The sequence below is a fragment of the Suillus clintonianus genome (assembly GCF_016758775.1).
Source record: "Suillus clintonianus strain FC179 chromosome Unknown DEU56scaffold_106, whole genome shotgun sequence".
Lineage (NCBI taxonomy): Eukaryota > Fungi > Basidiomycota > Agaricomycetes > Boletales > Suillaceae > Suillus > Suillus clintonianus.
In genome coordinates this window covers 84,037-109,288 of record NW_024539330.1, presented here as the reverse complement: position 1 = coordinate 109,288, position 25,252 = coordinate 84,037, and the positions used below count along the sequence as shown (strand labels likewise).

Below are 25,252 nucleotides of genomic sequence, written 5' to 3'. Positions count from 1 at the left end.
TACCTGGTTTGATAAATTCACGCGTCTACTGTTGAACCATATGGACACATAATTTATAATATAATTACGTGCTCCGGTAGATAAAGTTGTTTATTTCAATTCCGCTCTTCAACGTAACTTGACTGGACGCGCAGTTCCAACTCGCATCCCAGGAAATGTCGCTCTGGGGTTGGTATACCGATCCTAGTCCATGGCAGGTCGTCTTGCAGTCCGACCCCTTTCAGTCTCTCGACTTCCACCTGATAAGCCATGGCAATACGTGAGTGCTGTACTCTAAGCTCACACTGAAGGTTCTAACACCCTCAATTCTCAGAGTGTGGCACAGTACACTCATGATTCCAGCATATTTTGCTGCTGCATCCGCGCTTCTTCTCTTGCTACATTTAATCACGCTATCTAAGCCAGTCAAAAAGCTTTGGTCGCGCTTTCTGCCCCCTAAGGCCGAGGAAGAACCGAGCGCTTTCTTTGACGAACCTACTATAGCTGATGGATTTTTCTCTGAGGCTAAAGTATTCATCTCTCAACATGGTGGTTGGGTCATTTTTGCATACAAGTTTGCAAGATTTATTGGTTGTCTTGCGTTTTTGGGACTGTCGTTGGCTACTTTCATATTAGACGAACGTGAGGAGCACGCGAACGGAGCGAACAAGCTGTCGAAAGGAAAGCATCGCAAGCCCCGTCACTCCGATGGCTACATTCCGTTCTCTCGCGCTGAGTGGTTGCAATTCGCCTTGTGCATGACTGCTGTTAGTGACTTGTGGTTATCCTGTTTCAATATCCGCTTACTCTTTCTAGGCTTATGCATCAATTCTCGGGCTCATTTCAGTTACTACCAAACCCCGATGGAGCAGGCTGGTGTCCAATCACTTGGCCACTCTTCTCTTTGCAGTCTTTGCGGTCTTTGCGTATCGGGATTTGTGGCCCCTCATTACCTTCAATAAACAACCCAAAGACCTTGAAGAAGGAGGCTTATTGTGGGCGAAAGTGACCGTCCTTTTTTTGTCAAGCATCGTATTCCCTCTCTTGAGCCCAAGACAATATATTCCAGTAGACCCTGCGGTATGTCATATTTTTCAATATATCTCTCATCACAAACACTCACATCCTTCATAGAACCCCACTGAGAGCCCTCACCCCGAACAAACTTCTTCTTGGCTATCTATGATCTTGTATACCTGGCTGGACCCCATCGTCTTCAAAGCGTATCGTGTTCCCCACCTGTCGCACGAAGAACTTCCCCCGCTGGCCGACCATGATCATTCCAGGAATCTCAAAAAGAAGAGTTTCCTCGTAAGTTTATGGCATCGCTGTCTCAGCAGACGAGTTGACAATAGTTGCAGCACATTGACCCCTTCTCCGGGAGTCAGAAGCGACACATCTTCTTCGGTCTCATGAAGACGTTCCGTGTTGAGTATATAGTTTTGGCTTTAATGATCGTTCTCCAGGTATGCAATTCTTTCTGCGCGTGGCTCCCACGTCTGACAGTTTCCCATGACAGGTGCTGGCAAAACTAGCCGCTCCCGTTGGAATTAATCAACTTTTGCTGTAAGTAGTTCCGTTGCCACATTTCCTGACATCTAACATGTGTTTTGCATAGTTATGTCGAAACGAAAGGCGAGGGTGCTGTGGTTCGTCCGTGGGTCTGGATATCCTGGCTGTTCTTGGGGCCACTTATTGGTTCCTTGGCATGGCAATGGTATATTTACATCGCGGTGGGAATGATTGTTCGATACCTAGTGATCCCACTCATGTGCTTTCTAGACACGTGCGCTCGTGCACACGGAGGGTATTCTCACCCAACTGGTCTTCGAGCATGCGCTCCGAATCCGAATGAAGGCTGAGCTCCCCGATGACGGCAAGAAGTCTGGGGAGTCTACGGCACCATCTACGCCAGATAGTGCATCTGTAGCTGGATCTAGCACTGCCGCCGCAGACGAAAGTACAGATGGCAGTGGCGACGAGACGCTGCACGCCAGTGCCGAGACCTTATCAATATCCTCCACCAAGAAAGGCAAGCAAAAAGCCCAGGATGTCAAGGAAGAACTGGACAAGTCAAAAAAGCACTCGAGCGCTGACAACCTTGTTGGGAAAATTAACAACCTTGTCACAACTGACTTGAGCAATATTACCGATGGACGAGATTTCCTCATGGTCGGCAAGTCACGCTCAGTTCCGATGGACGTGTGCTTTCTGACCTGCGTATTCGTTCAGCGTTGTACATGCCACTTCAAGTAGGCATGTGCATTTGGTTCTTGTACGAAATTCTTGGTTGGAGGTGGGTGTCGTTGAACTGTTGTCTGCCTTGACTGATGGGCGTTTACCAAGTGCCTTTGTTGGCTTGGCTGTTATGGTTCTCTTGTTCCCTCTTCCTGGGTACGTTGCCCAGAAGATTCAAAAGGTGCAAGTAGAGAAAATGCACAAGGTTGGAGCTTCTTCCAATTTATCGGCGGATGATGCTTATCGTAACCCCAGACGGATGCCCGGGTGCAAACAGTGACCGAAAGTAAGTCGAGCATAATAGGTGTAGAACTGATGCTTATGGCTCGCCAGCTATGAATGTTCTGCGTATGATCAAGCTTTTCGGATGGGAAGAGAAAATAGACACTAGGATCAGCGAGAAACGAGAAGTAGAACTTGTCTGGACATGGAAGACGAAGATCTTAGAACTGCTAAACAACAACTTGAAGTATGTCTTCCTTGTTAATTGGTCTGACATCAAAAACTGACACATGTATAGCTACGTAATTCCCCTGTTTACCATGATGGCTTCTTACATGTCATTCGTATGTTGCATTCGATGACACGCAAAACAGGTTTCTTACCCACTCTCTTAGACTCTTATCATGGGGCAAAACCTAACTGGTTTGTGCTATGGTTTGTGCTGTGACTTATTGACCTGATGGGTATTCCAGCTTCTAAGGTTTTTTCGTCGATGTCAAGTAAGCTTCATAGTGTGATTCACTTGATTAGAGTAACTGATGTCGTTCCTCTGGCAGTCTTTGACATCCTAAGAGATCAGCTGAACATAGTGTTCTTCTCCATCCCAAGATTTACTCAAGGTAGTTATTTCGTTTACTTCGAAAACCACTGACAAACGACGTTCTTCAGCCAAAGTATCGCTGGATCGTGTCAATAGTTTCCTGGTTGATACAGAACTATTGGATGCACACACACAGCAGGACGAGGACAAAGTTCAGCTCTTTGTCCAGCCGGAAGAAGAATCTGACCTCATCGGCTTCAGAGACGCTGTCTTTGCATGGTCCAACGATTCCGGTGGGTCGCTGACACCGTCGAAGCGCAAGTTCAGACTTCGCATCGATGGTGAGATGTACTTCCAACACGGTCGTATCAACCTTGTCGTCGGACCGACAGGTTCTGGTAAGACCTCAGTGCTCATGGCTTTGCTCGGTGGGTGATTGTTAGACCTTCTCTGTGGATGTTTCTAATTTATTACTCAGGCGAGATGCACTTTACGCCCTCTGGTCCGACATCTTGGTTTAACCTCCCTCGCAAAGGCGGTGTAGCTTATGCTGCACAAGAGTCCTGGGTCCAAAATGAAACCATTCGGGTACGTGACATCGCAAAAGCAGTTGTTCGTGTGCTGAAGTAGCTCAGGACAACATCCTTTTCGGCGCGCCCTATGATGAAAACCGATACAAGACAGGTGAGTATTCCGTTACGTGACTTGTGAATATTGTTGACATGTTTGAATACAGTCTTGCACCAGTGTGCTCTGGAGCGAGACCTTACTTTGTTCGAAGCGGGCGACCAAACGGAAGTCGGAGAAAAGGGTCTTACGCTAAGGTAAGCTCACCGAGCTGAGCCTTCGTTTATCACAAGCCTGACTTCGTGTGGAAAGTGGCGGTCAGAAGGTAATCACATTCCTAACGAGAAGGCACGCAGCCGCTGAAACATGTTAGGCGCGAATCACCCTCGCAAGAGCTATATATTCTTCGGCAAACACGTTGCTGCTTGATGATGTTAGTCATTCCATCTATATTTTGAACTATCAGTGAGTGAACACGAACAGGTTTTGGCCGCTTTGGATGTCCACACGTCCAAGTGGATTGTAGACAAGTGTTTCGCCGGAGATCTCGTCAAAGATCGAACAATTATCCTTGTGGTATGTGCATATAGGTCAAATATGATGATGCCCGTTCTAAGGCAGCACAGACGCATAACGTTGCTATGGCGAGCTCTATAGCGCACTTCGTCGTGTCTCTGGGTTCCAACGGACGGATTGTCAGCCATGGGTCAATATCGGAGACCATTGCAAAGGACGACAAGTTTGCAGCGGAAGTGGCAAAAGAACAGGAAGTCCTTGCTAAAGAGGCCCAGGTCATGGACACTCTAGAAGAACCGAAGGGTGATGCGGCGAAGTCCGACGGCAAGTTGGTAATGTCTGAGGAAATTGCAGAGGGCCATGTTTCCTGGCCAGCTTGTTGGTTCCTCCCTCCATGGTCCTCCGTGCAATGCTGACATTGCATTCCAGTCAAGCTCTACCTGACCGGCTTGGGGGGGAACTATCCTATGACGTTCTGGGTCGCGTTCTTGGCTCTGATGGGGTTGACGGACGTCACTAACACTGTGCAAACCTGGTTCCTGGGGTACTGGGCATCTCAATACGAACGCCAGCTACCCTCGGAGGTCAATGTTAAATTGTAAGAAAAGTTCCCGTTCGTGAATCCTGTCACTCAGCTTTATCGCAAGTTATCTCTCTGTATATGCCTTGATCATGGCCTCTGGTTGTCTAATGTATTCGAGTGGGTACTACATGTACTATCGGGGTTCAATGCGGGCGTCGCGGACCATCCACAAGAAACTCGTTCAATCTGTACTCGGAACAACGCTAAGGTGTGTTCTTTGAATTTAACAGTCACGCTTCCATTTATCATTGGGCAGATGGCTGGACACGACACCTACATCTCGGGTCATCACCCGGTGCACACAGGACATAAGAGCCAGTCAGTCGCTTACTTTTACATGGTTAATATTCGCTGATAAATTATCTAGTTGATGGTCCGTTTGCACAGGGAATTGGTTGGGTCGTCGAACTTTCCTTGACCATGATCGTGAAACTCGGAGCCGTTGTGGCCATGACTCCTATCTTCATGGCGCCCGGACTCTTTATCGGCTTGCTAGGTGGATGGATTGGTCGCATCTACATGAAAGCTCAGCTATCAGTCAAGCGAGAGATGAGCAACGCGAAAGCACCAGTCCTTGGTCACTTCGGGGCTGCTATCGCAGGACTTAGTGAGCGATCACCGGGACTTCAATGATATGCGAGCTCATTCATTACAACAGCATCGATTCGTGCGTACGGTGCAGAGGAGGCATTCAAACAAGAATCTCTTAATCGCATCGACCGCTACACCAAATCAGCACGCATGTTCTATAACTTGAATCGGTTCGTCTGCATTGGTCGCGGGCGATTGGTCGCTAACGAATGTTCTCAGTTGGGTTTGTGTCCGTATTGATGTTATCGGTGGTGGATTCTCGGCTGGTCTTGCCGCTTATCTCGTGTATGGTCGCGGAGTTCATGAGGCGTCGAACATTGGGTTCTCTCTGAACATGGCAGGTAAATTCCATTTACGTAGTGTACTCATTGCGGATTTTCGCTCACATCTTCAAGTCGGTTTCAGCTCCATGATCCTTTGGTGGGTTCGTATCCTCAACGAAGTGGAAGTCAGCGGTAAGCTACTTCCTCGTCCCACTCCTTATGTGTCTAATTGATTTGTGTAGGCAACAGGTTAGCACAGACACATGATGTCTCCGACTGTTACTAATGTAAAATAGTTTGGAACGGATCGATAGTTATATCAAGATTGAACAGGAGCCTAAACCTACCGAAGGCGGCCAGCCGCCTGCGTACTGGCCTGCAAGCGGTGATATCCGCGTAGAAAATCTGTCAGCCCGCTACTCATCGGTGAGTATGAGCTCAAGCCTCCGCGTCTCCGCGTTCCGCCTAACCATCGCTCGTAGGATGGACCTAAAGTTTTGCAGGACCTGTCCTTCCACATCAAATCGGGTGAACGCGTTGGTATCGGTGTGTCGCGGGCTTGCTTCCACTTCTAAACAAATGGCTAATCTGAATTCAGTCGGGCGAACTGGAAGCGGAAAGGTGATGCTTATTCGCGTCATTTACCTTGACTTATATTGACTATCCTGAAGAGTTCCTTGACGCTTTCGCTCCTTCGCTGCATTTTCACAGAAGGCGATGTTTATTATGATGGGATTCCGACAAGCGGGATCAATTTGAATGCTCTGCGGTCCAACGTGACTATCATACCTCAGATTGTACGTTCCTTGTGCCGTTGCCCGTTCACGTCGCTGACACGTTTCATCCGCACAGCCCGAGCTCCTGAGTGGAACCCTCCGTCAGAACTTAGATCTCTTCGATCAGCACGATGATGCGGTGCTGTACGATGCTTTACGTGCTGCCGGACTCTTTTCCGTCCAAGACGAGTCTGAGGAGGCGAGATTGACATTAGACAGTACGATTGCAAGCGGAGGAGGGAATCTATCGGTTGGTCAACGCCAAATCTTGGCTCTGGCTAGAGCTATGGTCCGCGGAAGCAAACTACTTATACTGGATGAGGCAACTTCCGCTATTGGTGTGTATCTCACGTCGTGGATATTTATCATGCTATAATCTTTTGCAGATTATAAGACCGATTCAGCCATCCAATCCTCTCTCCGCAATGAGTTGCATAACGTTACCCAGATTATCGTTGCACATCGGCTGCAGACGATCATTGATGCTGACAAGATTGTACGTATTCGAAATCGGGTTATCGTGTACTGATGGCTTACAATCTTGATAGATGGTCCTAGATGCTGGTAAACTTGTGAGTATCTCATTTTGTGTCGGTTTCTTGTATTGATCATGTTTTTACAGGTTGAATTCGGTAGCCCATGGGAACTGTTGCAAAATGAGCAGGGTATGTTGCGTGCTCTCGTGGATGAGTCTGGGGACAAAGAAGCATTATACGCGGCGGCTCACAGCAAGCCACTAGTTGAAGGGGAAAGTTTGTAGACGTCTATGATCTAATTATACCTGCTGAAGTGGAACTCACCAAAACTTTATATACCGCGTCAAATATTTATAATTTCTGCCAAGTGTTGATTTCAGGTTCTATATGCAGTGTCTTAACTCTGTGGAAGCAAATTGCTTATCCGCGATGAGGCAGCTTCTGCCATTGGTAAGCACCCTCATGTTTTGAATTGTATCAAGCGTTAGACCTGGTAGAGAATCCTGAAACTGCTACTTTGCGGGAGTCAGGATGTCTGTCTACAACATCGCTGATCCATCTGGTGCTCTACGGGTATCGATCGTTAGTTGAATCTTGCTGTTCTCCCAATTCACGCGTACTCTACGAATGGTTCCTTGAGTGAGTGAAATTTGTTATTGAGCGTATCGCGACTCACCTAGTCAGATCATCAATTATATACGTGGGGCGCTTTATTTCCTCCGAACAGTTCTCAAAGTCCTCGCGTTTGTGGGAGGTACAAACTGCAAGTGTCTTTGCACCAGCACTATTTCCTGCCTGCACCCCGGATGGTGCGTCCTCGATGACCAGACCTTGGGCAAATCAGGCGCCACAAAGAAACGGGTATCAACGTGACCCACACTTAGTCACATCAATCCCAAGTTTTTTTGCTCCCTCGAGATACGGTGCGGGTTTTGGCTTGCCTTCACTCACATCATCCGCCGTCACAAACCCTGACGTAGGCACCGGAATTTTGCACGCTGGTATGCACTGAGCTGCATAGTACCTCGAGGCTATCGGTACAAGGAGCTCCGGTGCACCGTTAACAAGACAAGATTGGCACACTACCTGATGTGACAATTGTCCACCTAGCGCGCATGTCATGGTGGGAATCGAGCTTCGAGTGATGCAGTCAGCTGAACACGCAAGATATGTGCATATTCGAAAGTTTACCTCATTCAAGAAGTCGGCTGCTCCTTTGAGGGCCACTGGGTTACCCTGGATCACCAGATCCTCGAAGCGCAAAATTTCGCTCTGTAGAATTAGCGGGGCCGTCATAAGTAAGGAATGATGTCGCCTACATCCAAAAGTTCTTTGTCCTGGATATTGCATATTGTCTCATCCTTCAGGGTATCCACAAGTCTCCGTCCGTGAGTTTTCTGCACGATAGGAAGATGCGATCCAAGTTTGTATTCCTCTGCGAATGTCTTCCAGGCTGAAATGACGCCAGGAGTGGAGTCTATGAGGGTCCTGGGGTACGGCGATCAGCCATGGCAGATCAAGAAGACTGATAGAAGCAGATTGGCAACTACCCATCCAGATCGAAAAGGATCTATGAGAGGTTTATCCGCAGTGGGTATTGTCATTTGTCCAACTTCTCCGTTGACGAGATAAACACGTACAGCATCGACTGTCACGATCTCCTCTGGCAGCGCCATGGCGGTCAACAACTGGGACGGTCTGCTCAGACACGGTGATAAGATAAGATAACTTGAATTGTGAAAAAGGCATTATTATTAATAATTTAAACAAAATGCTGCTTGGCCAATCAACTTCGTTGCATCACCTACTACTACTGCCGATCCGTCATCCTTGCAAGCAAATAGTCAGATCCAAGAGCCAACCGCCATCTCTAACCCGCAGCGATGGCTGATAAAATCACCCGTATCGCCATCGTAGACTCAAATCGCTGCAAGCCAAAGCGATGTGCCCAGGAATGCAAGAAGGTGACGCCCCACTCCCTCTCAAGCAGTCACGTCAGATCAGTCACTCATCAGTTCGTGAGCAGTCATGTCCTGTGGTCAAAATGGGTGCGCCTTCACCCAAAGCATAGGCGGAATGCTCATGCTAACGGACCTTCCAGGCAAACTTTGCATAGAAGTAAAATCGACCGATAAGATAGCGTTCATCTCTGAGTTTTTGTGCATCGGTTGTGGTATCTGCGTAAAGAAGTGAGTGGATCGATTTATGAAGATCGTTCATACCATTGAGAAGACTCCTAGATGCCCATTCGAAGCTATCGCTATTATTAACTTGCCGACCAACTTGGAATCACAAGTAACGCATCGGTACACCGCCAACGCCTTCAAGCTCCATCGACTGCCTACTCCTAGGCCTGGTCAGGTTCTCGGACTCGTTGGCACTAATGGAATTGGTAAAAGTACAGCACTCAAGATTCTCGCTGGTAAACAGAAGCCGAATCTTGGTCGCTATGATGTGAGTGCTATTGGGCTGTGCAAGGACGACATTGACTTTTCCCTGACAGGATCCCCCCGATTGGCAAGAAATCCTGCGTTACTTCCGTGGGTCCGAGCTGCAAAACTATTTCACCAAGGTCCTCGAGGACAATTTGAAGGCACTTATCAAGCCACAATATGTTGACCATATACCTCGAGCGATTAAAGGCAACCTAACCGTCTCACAAATGCTGGACTCGAAACTAGAGCTTGACAACAAGCAAAAAATGTGCGATGAGCTGGAGCTGAACAACGTTCTTGATCGTGAAGTTTCTCAACTTTCTGGTGGAGAACTGCAGAGATTCGCGATCGCCATGTCATGTATTCAGAAGGCCGATGTGTGCGTATGTCCAATTCCTTGATAATTCACGCTCTAACGGTGGAATTGCGTAGATATATGTTTGATGAGCCCTCAAGTTATCTCGATATAAAACAGCGGTTGAAGGCTGCGGAGGTCATCCGGTCCTTACTCACCCCAGACTGCTATGTCATCGCTGTCGAGCATGATCTGTCGGTATTGGACTATCTTTCAGATTTCATCTGTTGTTTGTATGGAAAGCCATCTATGTATGGTGTTGTGACGATGCCTTATTCAGTCCGTGAAGGTAACAGCTTACCCAATAATTTGCTGTGAGATGGCTCACTCTTCCACAAGGTATCAATATCTTCCTGGACGGTTTCATTCCTACCGAGAATCTGCGTTTCCGCGAGGAGTCTCTGACATTCAAGATGATGGAGACTGCCGAGGAGCTTGTTATTGACAAGACCCGCCATTACTCATATCCCTCTATGACGAAGACTATGGGCAACTTCAAGCTCACTGTTGAGGCCGGTAGCTTCACCGATTCCGAAATCATTGTCATGCTTGGCGAAAACGGGACAGGCAAGACGACCTTTGTCCGTCTGCTTGCTGGCGTGACAACGCCGGACGACGAGGCAGATAAAATGGAGTTGGCGGTGTCCTTGAAGCCGCAGACAATATCGCCAAAGTTCCCAGGAACTGTCCGCATGCTTCTGATCAAGCAGATTAAAGCTTCCTTCATGCACCCACAGTTCCAGACAGACGTACTCAAACCAATGACTTTGGATAATATTATGGATCAGGAAGTGAAGACGCTCTCCGGAGGTGAGCTGCAACGTGTGGCTATTGTCCTTGCACTTGGTGCGTACTTTCTTTGATTTCATTTGGTGTTGGCTCACGCCCTTGTTCAGGCAAACCCAATGTATCTGTTTATTTGCTTGACGAACCAAGCAGGTACGCTAATATACATCTCTCGGGATGAATACGCTGACGCGAAATTAAAGTTTCCTCGACTCTGAGCAACGTATCATCGCGAGCAAGGTCATCAAGCGGTAGGCAAACCGTCTAGTCGTTTAGATTTCGACATTGATCGATGCCTTCCTCAGCTTCATCCTTCATGCCAAGAAGACTGCTTTTGTCATCGAACACGACTTCATCATGGCAACATATCTGGCTGACCGCGTCATCGTCTTTGAGGGGGAACCTGCCCTTCGAGCAACTGCTACACCGTAAGAAATTAAGGCTACACTACGCCGACGTGGTTAATTCGCTTTTCAGACCGCAGTCCCTCCTCACTGGAATGAACCACTTCTTGGCATCGCTCGAGGTCACGTTCAGACGTGATCCTACGAACTTCAGGCCAAGAGTCAACAAGCTTCACAGCGTAAAGGACAGAGAGCAGAAGGGTATGTCCTTGGCCTTTTGAGCCATTCACAAGTTTCTGACATTGTTGTGTCTGCAGTCATGGGCAACTACTTCTTCCTTGAGGAATAAATGATCTCCTCATTCTGCCACTGTCCGTGAGGAACGCGACGAGATTGGTTGACGATGAGGGTCATTCTCAGAGCTAAATGAACAGAATCATAGTGCATCCTATTGTACGATCTGTATTAGCTTTCACTATCCTCTGGTGGATCACGTCCGAGTCAGTATACTAGTGCAGATACATCACCCTTCCGGAAGATTTCTCAATTGCCAGCTGCTTGGGAAGAACCAGCAGGCCGCGGACTTTGCAATGCGAGCCGTCACTAAGGCCGGCCGGTAGAAAGATGTAGTCTTAATTTGGTTGTCAGTGATTAACAATAGGAAACTGTTCTTATGTGGACAACAGCCAAGTACGTCGAACAACAACCGATGACCTGGCAGAACACAACACACACTCGCGTTGGCGATGGCTTAGCGATGACCGGGCGCTTCTCTATTGTGGAGCAGAGGCGGAACTGTGGATGATCCCATTATATCTTTCTTGTCCCATTGTTCCCGATAATGTCAAGTATAAAGACCAAGCCACGGCATGGATTTTGTACTCGTCGTGTTCATACCAATCTCGTCAGTGACGAAGTGGACTATCCTTCTTTTGCTTCACCCTCTTTGCTTCTAACTTACGACCCGGCATTGACTGCCATTCCTCACAAGCTGGTCTTAGGCAGATACTCGAAACACTCCGTCATCGCTTAAGTCGATAACCTTCCAGTACATCTACGCCATGAAGCTTTCCGTTCTTGCAACTCTCGTACTCTCTTCCTTCACCGTCGCTCTTCCGAGCCTCAAGCGCCGCGCGGGAAGCTTTGTATTGCAGAATGGTATTGACGCGATCAATTTGAAGTACGTCGCGTTGGTTCCACGCAGTCTCTCTTAACAATCTAACCTCTTCTTTCAGCAACCAGTTCAAGTCGCTGACTGCATCCTCGCCATGCACCTCTGGCAATGCATGTGTCAACGGCGAATTTGCTCAGTGCGTCAATGGGCAGTACGTCCTCACTTCATGTGGCTCAGGTTTAATGTAAGTTTTATATATCTGAGTATGTTACAGTGTTGATGCTTAGTTATCCTCATCTTATTAGTTGCGCTGCGCTTCCTCTTGTTAACTCTGCTGGAACCAGCATCACTTGCACCACTCAAGCAGACCTGAACTCACGTATTGCTGCCACTGGCGCAACTGCCAACGGAACAACCACAACCACGACAGGCAGTCCCTCCAATGTCACCACTACGTCTAGCTCAGTTCTTACAGCTACTACAACAGCAGGCTCTGGATCGAGTTCCAACTCAAGTGCTCAAGCCTCCCTAACGCTGCTGTCAAGCGTTGTCGCTCCTGGTTTTGCTCAGAATGGTCAGAACACAAACACCTCTGAGGCTGGCGAATTTCCCTCTTTGACCTCCAACAACAACTTCATCAACTATTGTGCCACTTTGACCAATCTCCCTATTACGAATGGCCAACAGAAAAAAAACGGTTCTTGCAACCCCGCTCCCATGGGTGCCATCCCTTCCACCTCGAATATGCCCAGCGCAAAGTTTGTCACTCCCAACAACCTAGCTGTTCTTCCAGCGAACACCACTTTCCAGGTGACGCTGGCGATGAAGGGACTGCAGACTGGGTTCTTCGTTAATCCGGACACCAATTACTTTGCCGCTCCCCAGCAAATCGACCCTACATCTGGGCAAATTCAAGGTCACGCCCACATTGTTATTGAGGCGCTTCAATCCCTTACGCAGACCACCCCAACCGACCCCACCAAGTTTGCATATTTCCTTGGTATGAATAGCAAGGCGGATGCAAATGGTCAACTTTATGCCAACATCACTGGCGGTTTGCCTGAGGGGACGTACAAGATGTCCACCATTATCAGCGCGATGAACCATCAACCAGTCCTTGTCGCTGTGGCGCAGCACGGAGCATTGGATGATCAGATCTACGTGAGTTGCAAGTTGCGTTGATATGTAGCTTCATCCCATCGCTAACAACTTCACCAGTTCACGGTTGTTGCCTCTGGCCAGAATGGCACGACCACGACAACGACGTCCATTGGTAGCTCGCCGCTTCCTTCGACTGCTTCAAATGTCTCTTCTGTGTCTACGAGTTCCAGCACGCCCGCAACCACGAGCGCCGCGCCCACCACAAACTGCGCATAACGTGGCGGTACTGCTCACGACCTTATAGCAAGGCTCAACTGGCTTGAGTCCAGATTGCCGCTTTCCTTGCATTTGCATTCGGACCATAACTGATGGAATTTACGTCGCACGATTCATAGTGAGCAAGGTTGCTCTCATCAATTTCAGTGTAGCGATTATAGTGCTATGTACAACCAGTATGTTTTTTTAGGTCATTAGCTTATATCAAATAGTTCTATCACTCTTTAAATGAGATGGCTTTGATACAAATTAGAACTGTATATAAATTTGCGAGGCTCATCAGGCGGAGTGCCGCCTACTCCATTACGAGGACGCAGAGGAAAGTGATAGCTTTCTTGGTAAGCGTGGCTCGATCCGCGCCGCGCGTTTGTTTGGCAAAAGCCTTAGATCCAAACAAACCAAAGTGATCATCTGATCGGTTGCAATAATCAATTGACCGCGACATTGACTTGAAAAACTCGCTTCGCTGGCGTTTGTCAACGATCAGCTTCCTCACCGCTTCTTCTACGCATAAGGTCTGCAGATCTGTTGATAGTCCATCTGGATACTTTCTTACCCATCGTCTAGACATGACCAACTCGTTCATCATACGAGTTCCAGCAACCTCGGCCAATATTGGCCCTGGCTTTGATGTTGTCGGATTGTCACTTTCACTCTATCTCACTCTCACTGTCACCATCGGGGAGACCTCTACCTCACCAGTGATCACGTATTCGGGTGAAGGAGCCGACGAAGTCCCGCTAGACCCGTACCGCAACCTTATGACTCGTGTAGCGCTCTACGTGCTGCGCTGCAATGATCACAGGTCATTCCCTCCCGACCTCGTTAGCATTCACTGTGACAACCAAATACCCTTCGGACGTGGACTTGGCTCGTCCGGCGCAGCGGTCATTGCAGGAGTTCTTCTCGGAAACAGTCTCGGCAAACTCAATCTCTCCCGCGAGCGAATGTTAGACTACGCGCTCATGGTCGAGCGCCACCCCGACAATGTCACAGCTGCCCTTGTTGGCGGATTTGTGGGATCATACCTTAGAGAGCTAGACCCACAAGCTACTGAAGCTGCACAAGTACCCCTCTCTGAAGTCCTCCCGGAATATCCGCCTGATGCTGGGGAAGACTGGGGTCTTTCCCCGCCTCTTCCACCGTTAGGTATTGGTCATTACGTCCGATTTAATTGGAACAGCAGCATCAAAGCTGTTGCTATTATACCCCGATTTGAACTCAGTACTGCAAAAGCACGAGCTGTTCTGCCAGAGAGTTACTCAAGGAAGGATCTGGTACGTGTTCTCGTATGCGTATGAAGTGTAATGCTTTGAATTAAAACACCCATCCCCTCGCAGGTTTTTAACATGCAACGATTGGCCGTCCTTACCACAGCTCTCGGTCAGACGCCACCAGACCCAGACTTAATTTTTGAGGCTATGAAAGATCGCGTGCATCAGCCATATCGAAAAACTCTTGTGCGTAGTCTTTTATCCATGGGGAGTTCTTGTCTTGACCATCATCTCAGATACCTGGTCTGCCAGCGGTTACTTCCTTAATTACGCCTGCTTCACATCCTGGTCTGCTTGGCATCTGCCTCTCTGGTGCAGGACCGACGATCCTTGCGCTTGCAACTCACAATTTTGCGAGCATCGCTGGGAAAATACAGGAAATATTCCGGCAGGAGCAAATTGAAGTAGATTGGAAAATACTGGAAGTGGCGGAAGGGAGCACTGTAGAGTCTTAGTCTGTGTCTGGGCTCAGCTTCAATGGTACGTGATCTACCTTTCTACTAGTTGGATACTGGATCGTACTGTGACGCGATTGCAGTCAGCGAATTCATCCCATCATTTGTGGCTTTATTGAATAGACATAGATAAACGCTAATCAGACCCTCAGGAAACACGTTCTTGTATTCGGGAATGGCCTTGCTGTAAAGGGGCGTGCTTTCAACACAGGGAATTTAATCGATGAGGTGCAATATTCAAAACTGGGATGCCCCTCTGGTCGCTCTCATCGGCGTGGACATAAATGCATGGCAAAATTTCTGCAGGGCAGATTATGCGTGAATCGCTCCTTGGTGTTATTTATGTAGACTCACTTTTTTGGTTGTATAGAATGTTGCATAACTATGGGCCCCATCGCTATCAGAAACATAGTATGCATTGATCGGGCCGACCGGGTTAGTGGTCTTACTTCTGTCACCCGTGACGCTTCAGTCCGAATTGTAATTCCCGCTAAACGCCCCCTCTACCGTTTGTATTGGGCCTTTTGGACGTGCTATATCCCTCAGGCTTTCATGGATTGAATAGTTCGATGCTTTCTCGCGAGTCCCAGGGAATAAAACTCTCACAAGTATCGCCGTCTTCCTCACTTCTGATAACTCCGCGGATACATTCGCAATGTCTTAGATGTTCTTAAATCCCGACGTCATAAGGTATTCACTTGCACTAAAATCAATTCAGTAGAATGAGCCGACTTGCGTCATCGACGACCACATCCGATGATCTTCTGGCTGTATAAAATCCGATAAACGAACACATCTTCCATTCATCCACCTTTCAACCTTCAACATCCATTCATTCAGCAAGTATGTCCTCAACACGCTTCGCCACTTTCGCCTTCGCTCTCATAGTCTCCGGCAAGCTTCTGGAAAGCAATGCCCTCGCTATCAACAGGGACGACCATTCGATGGGATTTTCTTTTAATGCTTATTACAAACCGACAACCGACGCTACGAATACGACTTTCGGAACACTCGTTTCAGTTACTAGTGAATCAAACTTGGAGGTGAGTATGAGCATTGCGAACTCGGTCACAGGCATGTGCTTAACCTTTCTTGCAGTACCTCGGCAAGGTCAACGTAGGAGGACATGGCAAGTGATGCATACTATTAGGGGCCACTTTGACTAATCTTTCTGACCTAGATTTTAACCTGGTACTCGATACTGGATCCAGCGATCTGGTAAGCAATCTTTTGTTTTGCAGTCCATGTTAGAGACTAAATGTATCGACGCAAGTGGGTCACCGGTCAACAAATTAAAATTAACAGCAAGACATCCGATAATCTCAATCTCACATATGGAATTGGTTCCGCCTCAGGAAACATCGCTTACACTACTGTTCAATTCGGAAATTATAAAGTGCAAAATCAAGGTGATTCTTATATCAACACTTTTTTTGATCTTTCCTTAATTCTTCTTAGCATTCGTAAATGTCGATAAAACGTACGAGCAAGCGGCTGAAGGAATACTTGGCCTTGGCTTTATATCGCTGTCCGGGATTGCGAAAAAAGTCAAGAATACGGCTGCTCGCTCTATCATGGCAAACATCTTTGGACAAAATCCATCAGCACCGAATTTCGTGGCTTTGGCACTCGAGCGCACGGCTGACAACGAGGATACATCCGGGGGCACTATCACGATTGGAGAATACGACCCACAATTCAAGGATGTCTCCGGGACAACTAAATACCCCCTTGCGCCCTCGACGTCATCGCGCTGGACTATCGCGCTGACGGGCATGCAGGTCAATGGCCACGACGTGACACTCAATTCAGCAGTCAAAGGAGCGAAGAAGGGAACCGCTATTTCTCTCATCGACAGTGGAACCAGTTTGGCATACATACCCTCCGACACCGTGGATGCCATATACGGTGCCATTAGTGGATCGGTCCATATAAAAACCAACGGGCAAAATTTTTGGATCGTGCCGTGTTTAGGCCAGGCAAATTTATCTTTCTCATTCGGGTTCGTGAACCCAGCGCTGTTTTGTTTTGCATATTCACTGACAAGATCTTCAGCAACGATTATTATCCTATTAACCCTCTTGAATTAACGAGGCCGGCGACTTTTACTGACGGCGACACAAAATACACTGTTTGCACCTCTGCGTTTCGTCCGCAATTGTCAAGCACAGGCTCGGACATGGACTTTTTGCTTGGTGACATATTCATGCGCAACGTCTACTCCGTGTAAGTTCTTTTTATCTGCGTATATCTTCGTTGGTACTGAACTTGATGAATTTAGCTTCAACTTCGGTAGTATCACATCCAGTGATGACGACAAGGGTGCTTCGATCCAATTCCTCTCAAGATCAAACAAGGATCAGGTCTACCAAGATTTCCAGAAACAACGTACTCAGAACTTGAAGAACCTTCCGCCATTGTACGACGTGTCCAAAATTCGTTCTGACGGAACTTCTGCGGATGGTGGACGTATCAATTCCTAGTTGACATGTATATAACAATGTTCTTAACGAGAAAAATTAACATGTTACTTTATATAATGGATACGCGTTCAAGTTGTGTCGGTCATCAAGAACTTCAAGAAATCTTAACTTTCTTTGCCTCGATTGAACGACAATCCATCTCACATGTTGACACACCTGTGGTTACACAGCATCTTTCGAATCCAATACAACCGCTTTATGTTGTCAGTTTGTACCGATTCATTGTCTTTATCCTCAATTACATCCATGAGGGCAATACACTGTCCACGGCGTGTGTGAATTCAACAACTGAGAATCTGAGGCAATCGCGGGCTCAACGAGATACATATGATCGCGCCCGCTCACGATTTTCACGGGATCTGAATTTCCGCGAGGGGAGGTGCGACAGACATTCACAAAGAGAATCATTACAAAAGTACTAGACACAAAAGTTCACATACAGCACTATTAATGACCATTGGCATTCGGGGGAGATATATAACAAAGAAAAAGGACGAGACAAGCCCACAAATGGAAGGGGTTGTGACCGCGCGTCCGCTGCATTCGGCGTGCAGCAGAATGTAGCGTGGATGTCGAGGCAGCGGCAGGCTGAGTTTGCAATGATGTCTGCGCTTGGATTTGCGATCGTTTTTGCTGGCCGCCGAGCAACAAACAGTGGCTGCACAGAAATCATCAACTTGCAACTGAAAACGACATACCTGTTGTTCCGCACAGCAGGAGCGTCGACAGCATGAAGACCGCGACGGGAAAAGATGGATCGCGTTTGGCGTCTTTGGAGTTCTGTTCCTTCACTGGTCTGCGCAGCCTGCCACAGGTCTACCGTTATATATCTATATCATGATAGCTCTCCAGTTAACTCGATGTCGCCGTTGAGCTTGAGAATTTGAAAGACAACAACATCAAGTTCAACGCCGACATCGACGTTTGCACGAAAGCCCCACTGGTGCACCACCACGTTACTAAAGGCTAGAGCAAGTCAGACTCAGCGAGAATAGAGTAAACGCTATATTCAGTACCTAGAGCAAGTCAGACTAGTGCTCTAGTAAGTACGAGTGTAAACGAGCTACAAGACAATAACATACCTCAGCGAGAATAGAGTAAACGCTGAGGATAAACAAACACATGAAGACCGCTACTAATACCATACGGAGTTGTTAGGTAAGCGTGGCTGAGTGTTCGATGGTGAATCACTATACAGTACCAGGAAGCAAGAAGTAGCAAGATAGGAAACGGTATTGCGACTATGAATGTGACACACATCTGTATGGAAAGTCAGACAGCCGCGTTCCTTTAGTTAGCGTCACGCGTCCACAAGAGGTAACAGGACTTCGTACACATTTGAGTCATCAAGTGAATCGGATTTCTGCTACCAAAACTTTGGATTTATGAAGTTCGTTATTCAAGAAACGAATGCGAGGGTCAAGCTAGGTAACTTAGTGCTCGTGCGGCGTGCATGTGTGGCCATGGTCCGACCTGAAATCTCCCCATCATGACTTCCCACACATATGATATATCCGATAAATCCAGACTACTTATCCATCTCATCTTCAATCAAGAGAGTCACGGTGGACCACGAAATGAAGCCCAATACAGGATTCCTGTCTCTTGCTGAAGAACTCCGGGTTTTCATACTGAGCTTTCTTCCTTACCGAGATATCCTTCAATGCACATCTGTGAGTGGCGGTCTTTGACTCATGTTATTGTTATCTTATACTAATGATTTTCTTGCAGATATGCAAGGCCCTTCGCCAGACATATGTGTCCTCCTCCGAGCTCCAGTACATCGTTGAACTCGGCGGCCAACACTTGCTCCCTGGACCCAACACGGACAACCACACACCTGTTTCCCAGCGTCTACGACTCTTGAGGAATAAAGCTCACGCATGGTTCAAGGCTGACGTTGACTCTTTCGAACCATTCCCTATACCGTTTAAACACACTACGAGTATATTCATCGCTAATGGGCATGTCTATTTGTGGGACAAAGACGACGATACTGCCAGGATCATTCCGCTTCTTCCGAAGCCCCCACAACAAGCATTCCAGCGCTACTGGTCTCCAGGAACGCTGTGTTCAGTCCCCCACTCAACCAACATCGATGTGTTCATGGACCCAGCACAAAATTTGATCGCCGTCGTGTATATTGTTGATCACAAGACAACTTTTATTGACCTTAAAGCATTGAGTGTCGATGGTGTTCACCCCCGCGCCGCTGGACAAACAATGTTTCTGTCTGGGCTGCCCGGACACGATGACTCGGAAATCCACACGAAAAACGTCGAGCTCAAAGGGTTGGGGAAGCATATTGCTTTGCAGCGCTGGTTGTCCGTTGAACAAGGGACTTCGTCAGACGACATGTGGCAGTTACAGATTTGGGACTGGCAACATTCAACAACATCCAATGTGAGCTTTTATCAGACGGTTGAAGACTTGTCAGTTGATTTCCAAGTTAGAGCGTCCTTAGCGCCGAATACGGCACCACATTCGATTTTTGTTTCCTCGGAGATAATAGGTTGCTCGTTTTCACCAACGATATGAAGATCTATTCCATCGAGGATATGTCCCAGACGCCACAATTGCTGGCGTGTTTCCTGTTACCAATCCCATTGGATGACACAAAGTTTTTCCTTCCGGTTGATCAGATCCAAGCCCAACAATCTATGTACACTTCTGACCCTGCACATCGCATACTATGCATTTTCATGGGCACTTCTCTTGTCTTCATCATTTCCACAAAGGTTTTCTTCGACCTTGGCGGAATAGCAGCAACAACGCCAATACCATGGAAGAATTGGGGCCCCTCAAATACCCGTGTTTTCAACCAACCAGATTTCTGCGGAATTCACGTTTGCGGCAATCGAGTTTTGCAGACATTTTGTGTCCGCCGCGGCAAGGAGTATAAATTACATGTGATGGATTTCAGTCCGCTAGCTGTGATGAACAGGCGGGGTCTGGGACGAGTGGTGAAAGAGCCATCTACGATATATATCGGTGGCTACACTTACACGCCAGGGGACAGCTTGACAACATTTCTGCCTTATGTCGAGGTCGTATTGGACAGAACCTTCCGAGATTCCTTTCCTAATATATGGATAGACGAAGATAGAATGTATTTATTCGATTTTGTAAAACAGACCGTGGAAGGTACTAGCTACACGCTTGAGGTTGTCGCCGTCTAGAACTTAGACTATTAGCTAGTTACTTATGAGATAGATCGAGGCTGGCTTACTGATCAATGTACTGGGTCTCGACTTTCGAGCATGTGTTCACCATAGTGTCTTCGAACGTTGCAACTTGAAGGAGGGCGTGGCCAAAAGCATGTAAAGTTTGAACCTGATTGATCTGATGATCAGTACTCAGTACTCAGTAGAGGAAGCACGAACAATGATTCATTGGTTTTGTCCGGACTCCGCACACCACGTGTCACAGCTTGCTTGATCGAAACAAAGGGACTCCTTGAACCCATCTCACATGTTGACACACATCTGTGGTTATGCAGCATCTTTCGAATCCAATACAAACGCTTTATAAGTATAGCTCGTCACCGTTTCTCACGCCTGCTCACTGTTAGCACCAGTGGCAATAGCACCAATGACTTTTCGAAAACTGCACAAAAGAAAACGGGCGGCGGGCGGGCGGGAAAGGTGACGACAGGCAGAGTTGAGGTAGAGAATGAACACGACAACATTCCAATATTATGAATGGTGACATGTTGAAGGACGGCGGTAGCCTGCACCTTGGATGGGATGTCTTCGCATGCGTCATGGCCGTTGCGAACATCGAGCGGGGTGTACACGAACGTCGCCGCGCCTGAATTTTCCATCGGCTGCCGTTGTGCAGCTTGTGATCCGTTCAAATTGTCCCCGGGTGAGACTTGGGCTAGACTGGTCAAATCTCTGTCTGTCACAAACAAACAAACTTCGCACCGACTCGGATCCCTTGGATTTGTACCCCACCACCACTGTGATGTGAGTATTGCATCATGCGCTGAACGCACTTCAAGCTGTCTCACCCGTGGCAATTCATTGACTGAACCCCTTCCTTTGAGTTACGATGGACGACTCATAGCATTGAGTGCAATCTCGAGTCACAACTAGATGAGATTGCACATGTACAGTTTCAAGTTGGTGTCTTCCTCTCTTGGCGCATGGATCCTCTTCTCACACGATGCAAGACGATATTCACCGATAGGTAGTTTTTTCGTCTCAACACACAACAACAGACTCAGGAAACCCTGCGTCAAACGTACTACACAGTACACCGCCATCATAGCTATAGCGATACGGTAACTACGCTGTTTCATATAGCACACGCACACGCCGGCAGGGAAACGTTTTCGATTAGCAACTTGACAGACAAGCAACATATCTTTATTTCTCTCATCATCGGGTCTACTACACTTATACAACTTTTCAGTAAAACGACAGTGGCCTTAAAGCTTGAAGCAAAACGACACGAGGAACTTGCTGATCGATACCCATTTTTCGTTTGTCTCATGGCTGAGTTCGGCCTTACGATCTTTCAGTGGAACGACGTGGGCGAAGATCGGCACAGTATTCGTATGTGTGGCAACAGTCGCTGTTGGTTCCTCGTTTTGCAACATTCTGACATCACCAGCAGTTTATAACCGATCAGAAGCGTCGTTGGCGGACGACTCGAGACCATGCTCTTATCTATCAGCACAGCCGGCGACACTCTCAAAGATCATATGTATCCGCTGTCAACATGACGTTTGTGACATCTTTGAGAGCGTTCTATATATACGAAGTTGTCAATAAGACCAAAATCGTTTCCCGAGGCCCAGGAGCACATGGAGGGGTCATCACCCATTGCGACATGGATTTGAAGCGCCCGTTCATGACTCACAACCGACAGACCAATGTGCTCAGAGCTACGACGTATGAATCTCCATGAAGGAACGTTGGAAGGTAAGGGGAGGTAATTATGTACCTTGTTGATGAGCGAAGGGCTATCCGAATCTTGAATCGAGTATCACTCGACTGTCATCACAGGCGCTAATGTGGCAGGAGATGCACACGATGCCACAACATTTGATATGATCATTCATGGATTAATTGTCGTTTTGAAACAGAATGCTAGCGAGATTCGTGACTGAACTGGCATATTGGTTCTTTCATGAGCATGTTCGCGTACATCCTACATGCGCGCACACGACAAACATGGTCTCTGTTCACAGTATATCTGGATTCTACAATTCAAGCGCAAATGCTGGCCCTCGGGTGAGTAACGTTGAGGTGAGCATCTCCGACACCGCTTACGCATTCACTGGCAGGCTCGGATGTGAACCACTGCCATTGACCTCGCCTTCGTTCCTATTCACGTCACCTTCCTTGACAGATACAGGATGTTTTGCAGATAGCTGTGATGAGGAAGGCAGGTCGCCGTAACTTTGCACACATATAAAACACGCGCAGATGTCTTGACAGTACTAGTGTCCGTTCCTTTCTACGGTAATCTGGTAAGAGGTTTTCTATATATAAAAATGGTAATACTAAAGACCGTGGTGTTGGTTTATAGTACACTGAAGGCATTCATCACATCTACCTTGCGTAGCCGAAAAAGAATGCGTTGGCACACTTGCTCTCAGGCATGTAAGTGCAATGAGTCGTCCATAGCTTTCTGGTTTCTCACCTATTCCCTCTGTCTACTAGTAGCTCTCTTGCTATTGGTGCACACTAGATCTGTCGTTGGAATCGACTGGAATCAGTGTTTCATCGACATCATGGAGAATGCAAATGCCACCAATAATTTAGCCGGTCTCCTCAATCTCAACGGAGATCCCGTGTCGAATATTTCCGATGCCACAGGGATCAGCTACTCACTGTGCACCTCCTTCTGTGGGAGCGGATGGCATTTCCAGTGGTCTGCATTTGCGCAAGATTTCAGTTCGTGGCTACTGCCATTCCTGGCACTGATTTCGCAGCTCCCTTTTGGGGCACAGGATAGGTTTGATAATCTCATGTCTGCTGTGTTGACTGTCGGTTCACCAGTACTTGCTGGTTACTCTCTAATCGTCACCCTCCTTAACTCTCGCTGGATCAACCGCCAATTTAGACAAGCGGTGAACTATCCAAATTCAGGTATCGCAGTCTCTATTGTTAGCAGCCTTCAGCAAGTCCCACTAGATCTACATTCCGACCCCATACACTTCGCATCTCTTGTCATCCTTCCGGAAAACGACTGCTGGTGGAAATACTTCTCTCAGATGGCACTGGTGGACTACTCTCATAGTACGTGGTCAATCGCGTCTGGGACATCCATCGTCTGGGTCGTCGTCTCCTATATCCTGTCCATAACCAGCTATGTCCAGTCATCAACAAGCTTAAGTGGTGTTGCAAGCAATGTAGCCGACGGGGGAGCCACTGGTTCAATGTGGCTGTGGTTGATTTCAATAGTCGTCGGATGGCTGTTACTATCCCCAAAATGTGATCACAAACGCTTAGAAAGTGCTTATGAACAAGCCGGCCAACACGCGCGCGCAGGAACGGAATATGCTCATCCACCTGCGTTCGCTGAAAAAGCTTTGACCATAACTGCTCAGGATAAGGATGTTGTATCCCCAGACGAACTCCTCACCCCCCCGGTGTTCAATTACTCGCGTTCGCTGCAATGGGCATCTACAGCAGAGAAAATCTTCCTGGCGTACAAAAAAGCATCAGGGAAGGCTGAAGGACGTATTCCCGTTCATTCCGATTCTCCTGATGACTGGGCCGAGCCCAACGACTCCGAGTCTAAATCTATCCACCCCGACAATCGACATGGGTCCGATGACCAAATCATTGCTTATTGTGCCGCACAACCTCGCAGCCGCTGGGCGCCTGGCGTGTTCACAAGAATGGCTCAAGCGTCATGTGCTTCGCTTGCATTACAATGGGGAACAGTTGGAGGAGCGATTATGATAGAGTGGTTCACTCCTACGATAGTGCGTTTCTTCTGGTGCACGCAATATTTTAGCTAACTTCAGGTAGGGCTTGGGGTGTCGATCTCTGGGTTACCTCATTTATGGAGCCGTGTCGACTGCTATTTGGATAATGCTCCTGATATCCAGTGTTCTCGCCCACTACTCCGGACCTCGTTCCTCCTCTCAAGCGTTACCGGCACGTGTTGCTCTGGTGTTCTCGCACTTGCTGCGATGGATGGGCAAACTGTTGGCTATTGCAAACTCCATCTGGGTGATCGTGACGTGTATTTTCCAGTATTCCTACTTCTACGATACATGCTACTGCAATTCCAGTATGATTATCAGGGGAAAGACTGCTGGATACATGACGATCATGGAAACCACAGCCCAAGTTGCACAGACCAAGTCTGCCTGGATTGGTGGCCTCGTCCTGGCATGTGCATCAGCGGCAGCTTTCGTGGTTTTCGTGAGTCTTTTTATGGATACTCTTAAGCCTGAGCCTTCGGCATAATTGTTGTTGCAAACGTATAACTTATGTAGATATTTTTGTTTGCCGGAAGCTATCTTTTACCAACGTTGGCCCTTGTGCAATATACCTTTGACTTACTTGTTCCGATTCACATCTAACTCCTGATTACACTCATTAGTTTATCCTTTCCGAGTCTACAGGACCTTACCACCCACTCCGCCTCTTACAGATTCCTTTCCGCGTCTCCCCGATACCAGCTTGTACATACTAGCTTATATAGTATACAGCCCTTAGGAGTAGCGCTACGTTAGTGTTTTTGGACCCTCAATACTATCCAGCTGGACTTTCAAGCTGCCTATCTTAAGTCTGAACGCTGACATCCACAATAGAAGTTCCACGGTCCGGAAAACAGTAGGTTGTAGCGTCTCACCTAATGTCAGTCTGTACTGATTCATTGCCTTTATCCTCAATTTCATCCATGAAGGC

At 47.7% G+C, this 25,252-nt stretch overlaps 9 protein-coding genes across 9 annotated transcripts; 7 read left to right on the top strand and 2 right to left on the bottom strand.

Moving 5' to 3' along the window:
* Positions 1-41: 41 nt before the first annotated feature.
* Positions 42-7,121, top strand: DEU56DRAFT_829341 (uncharacterized protein). Its single transcript, XM_041354475.1, has 35 exons — positions 42-259; positions 314-746; positions 796-1,059; positions 1,114-1,290; positions 1,341-1,445; positions 1,499-1,545; positions 1,598-1,712; positions 1,762-2,155; positions 2,212-2,275; positions 2,326-2,422; positions 2,473-2,503; positions 2,551-2,686; positions 2,738-2,783; positions 2,945-3,059; positions 3,109-3,408; positions 3,459-3,568; positions 3,616-3,664; positions 3,717-3,804; positions 3,941-3,980; positions 4,031-4,123; positions 4,174-4,441; positions 4,493-4,661; positions 4,711-4,854; positions 4,903-4,964; positions 5,014-5,253; positions 5,305-5,407; positions 5,457-5,578; positions 5,633-5,723; positions 5,797-5,926; positions 5,983-6,046; positions 6,099-6,121; positions 6,172-6,297; positions 6,353-6,614; positions 6,663-6,772; positions 6,899-7,121. Exons 1-35 carry the CDS (start codon positions 156-158, stop codon positions 7,034-7,036), a joined length of 4,860 nt encoding a protein of 1,619 aa, XP_041203698.1. The 5' UTR covers positions 42-155; the 3' UTR covers positions 7,037-7,121.
* Positions 7,122-8,487, bottom strand: DEU56DRAFT_829335 (HAD-like domain-containing protein). The gene is made up of 8 exons (XM_041354474.1): positions 8,393-8,487; positions 8,303-8,322; positions 8,072-8,240; positions 7,944-8,024; positions 7,839-7,887; positions 7,631-7,783; positions 7,429-7,582; positions 7,122-7,373 (listed from the first exon to the last, which is right to left on the bottom strand). Exons 1-8 carry the CDS (start codon positions 8,426-8,428, stop codon positions 7,292-7,294), a joined length of 744 nt encoding a protein of 247 aa, XP_041203697.1. The 5' UTR covers positions 8,429-8,487; the 3' UTR covers positions 7,122-7,291.
* A 147-nt stretch (positions 8,488-8,634) lies between these two features.
* DEU56DRAFT_690724 (uncharacterized protein) lies at positions 8,635-8,944 on the bottom strand (the record flags this gene model as incomplete). The annotated part of the gene is made up of 2 exons (XM_041347123.1): positions 8,635-8,733; positions 8,843-8,944. Coding segments are annotated over 2 exons (201 nt in total), but the record flags the coding sequence as incomplete, so codon positions are not given.
* Positions 8,945-9,098: 154 nt separating this feature from the next.
* On the top strand, positions 9,099-11,021 carry DEU56DRAFT_705676 (P-loop containing nucleoside triphosphate hydrolase protein; the record flags this gene model as incomplete). Its single annotated transcript, XM_041347405.1, has 9 exons — positions 9,099-9,206; positions 9,256-9,566; positions 9,620-9,831; positions 9,882-10,388; positions 10,439-10,481; positions 10,532-10,579; positions 10,634-10,756; positions 10,806-10,933; positions 10,990-11,021. Coding segments are annotated over 9 exons (1,512 nt in total), but the record flags the coding sequence as incomplete, so codon positions are not given.
* Positions 11,022-11,338: 317 nt separating this feature from the next.
* DEU56DRAFT_893598 (uncharacterized protein) lies at positions 11,339-13,473 on the top strand. The gene is made up of 4 exons (XM_041356352.1): positions 11,339-11,852; positions 11,908-12,030; positions 12,092-12,947; positions 13,005-13,473. The coding sequence occupies exons 1-4, from the start codon at positions 11,734-11,736 to the stop codon at positions 13,161-13,163; spliced, it is 1,257 nt and encodes a 418-aa protein (XP_041203694.1). The 5' UTR covers positions 11,339-11,733; the 3' UTR covers positions 13,164-13,473.
* Positions 13,474-13,732: 259 nt separating this feature from the next.
* Positions 13,733-14,892, top strand: DEU56DRAFT_917394 (GHMP kinase; the record flags this gene model as incomplete). The annotated part of the gene is made up of 3 exons (XM_041357982.1): positions 13,733-14,440; positions 14,504-14,623; positions 14,674-14,892. 3 exons carry the CDS (start codon positions 13,733-13,735, stop codon positions 14,890-14,892), a joined length of 1,047 nt encoding a protein of 348 aa, XP_041203693.1.
* A 666-nt stretch (positions 14,893-15,558) lies between these two features.
* DEU56DRAFT_924084 (aspartic peptidase domain-containing protein) lies at positions 15,559-17,375 on the top strand (the record flags this gene model as incomplete). The annotated part of the gene is made up of 7 exons (XM_041358552.1): positions 15,559-15,935; positions 15,991-16,021; positions 16,073-16,110; positions 16,166-16,301; positions 16,351-16,894; positions 16,948-17,118; positions 17,174-17,375. The coding sequence occupies exons 1-7, from the start codon at positions 15,738-15,740 to the stop codon at positions 17,373-17,375; spliced, it is 1,320 nt and encodes a 439-aa protein (XP_041203692.1). The 5' UTR covers positions 15,559-15,737.
* A 1,577-nt stretch (positions 17,376-18,952) lies between these two features.
* DEU56DRAFT_917392 (uncharacterized protein) lies at positions 18,953-20,554 on the top strand (the record flags this gene model as incomplete). The annotated part of the gene is made up of 3 exons (XM_041357981.1): positions 18,953-19,048; positions 19,107-19,778; positions 19,829-20,554. The coding sequence occupies 3 exons, from the start codon at positions 18,953-18,955 to the stop codon at positions 20,552-20,554; spliced, it is 1,494 nt and encodes a 497-aa protein (XP_041203691.1).
* Positions 20,555-22,790: 2,236 nt separating this feature from the next.
* On the top strand, positions 22,791-25,122 carry DEU56DRAFT_47123 (uncharacterized protein). Its single transcript, XM_041346388.1, has 4 exons — positions 22,791-22,854; positions 22,914-22,987; positions 23,048-24,318; positions 24,365-25,122. Exons 2-4 carry the CDS (start codon positions 22,960-22,962, stop codon positions 24,806-24,808), a joined length of 1,743 nt encoding a protein of 580 aa, XP_041203690.1. The 5' UTR covers positions 22,791-22,854; positions 22,914-22,959; the 3' UTR covers positions 24,809-25,122.
* The last annotated feature ends 130 nt before the right edge of the window (positions 25,123-25,252 follow it).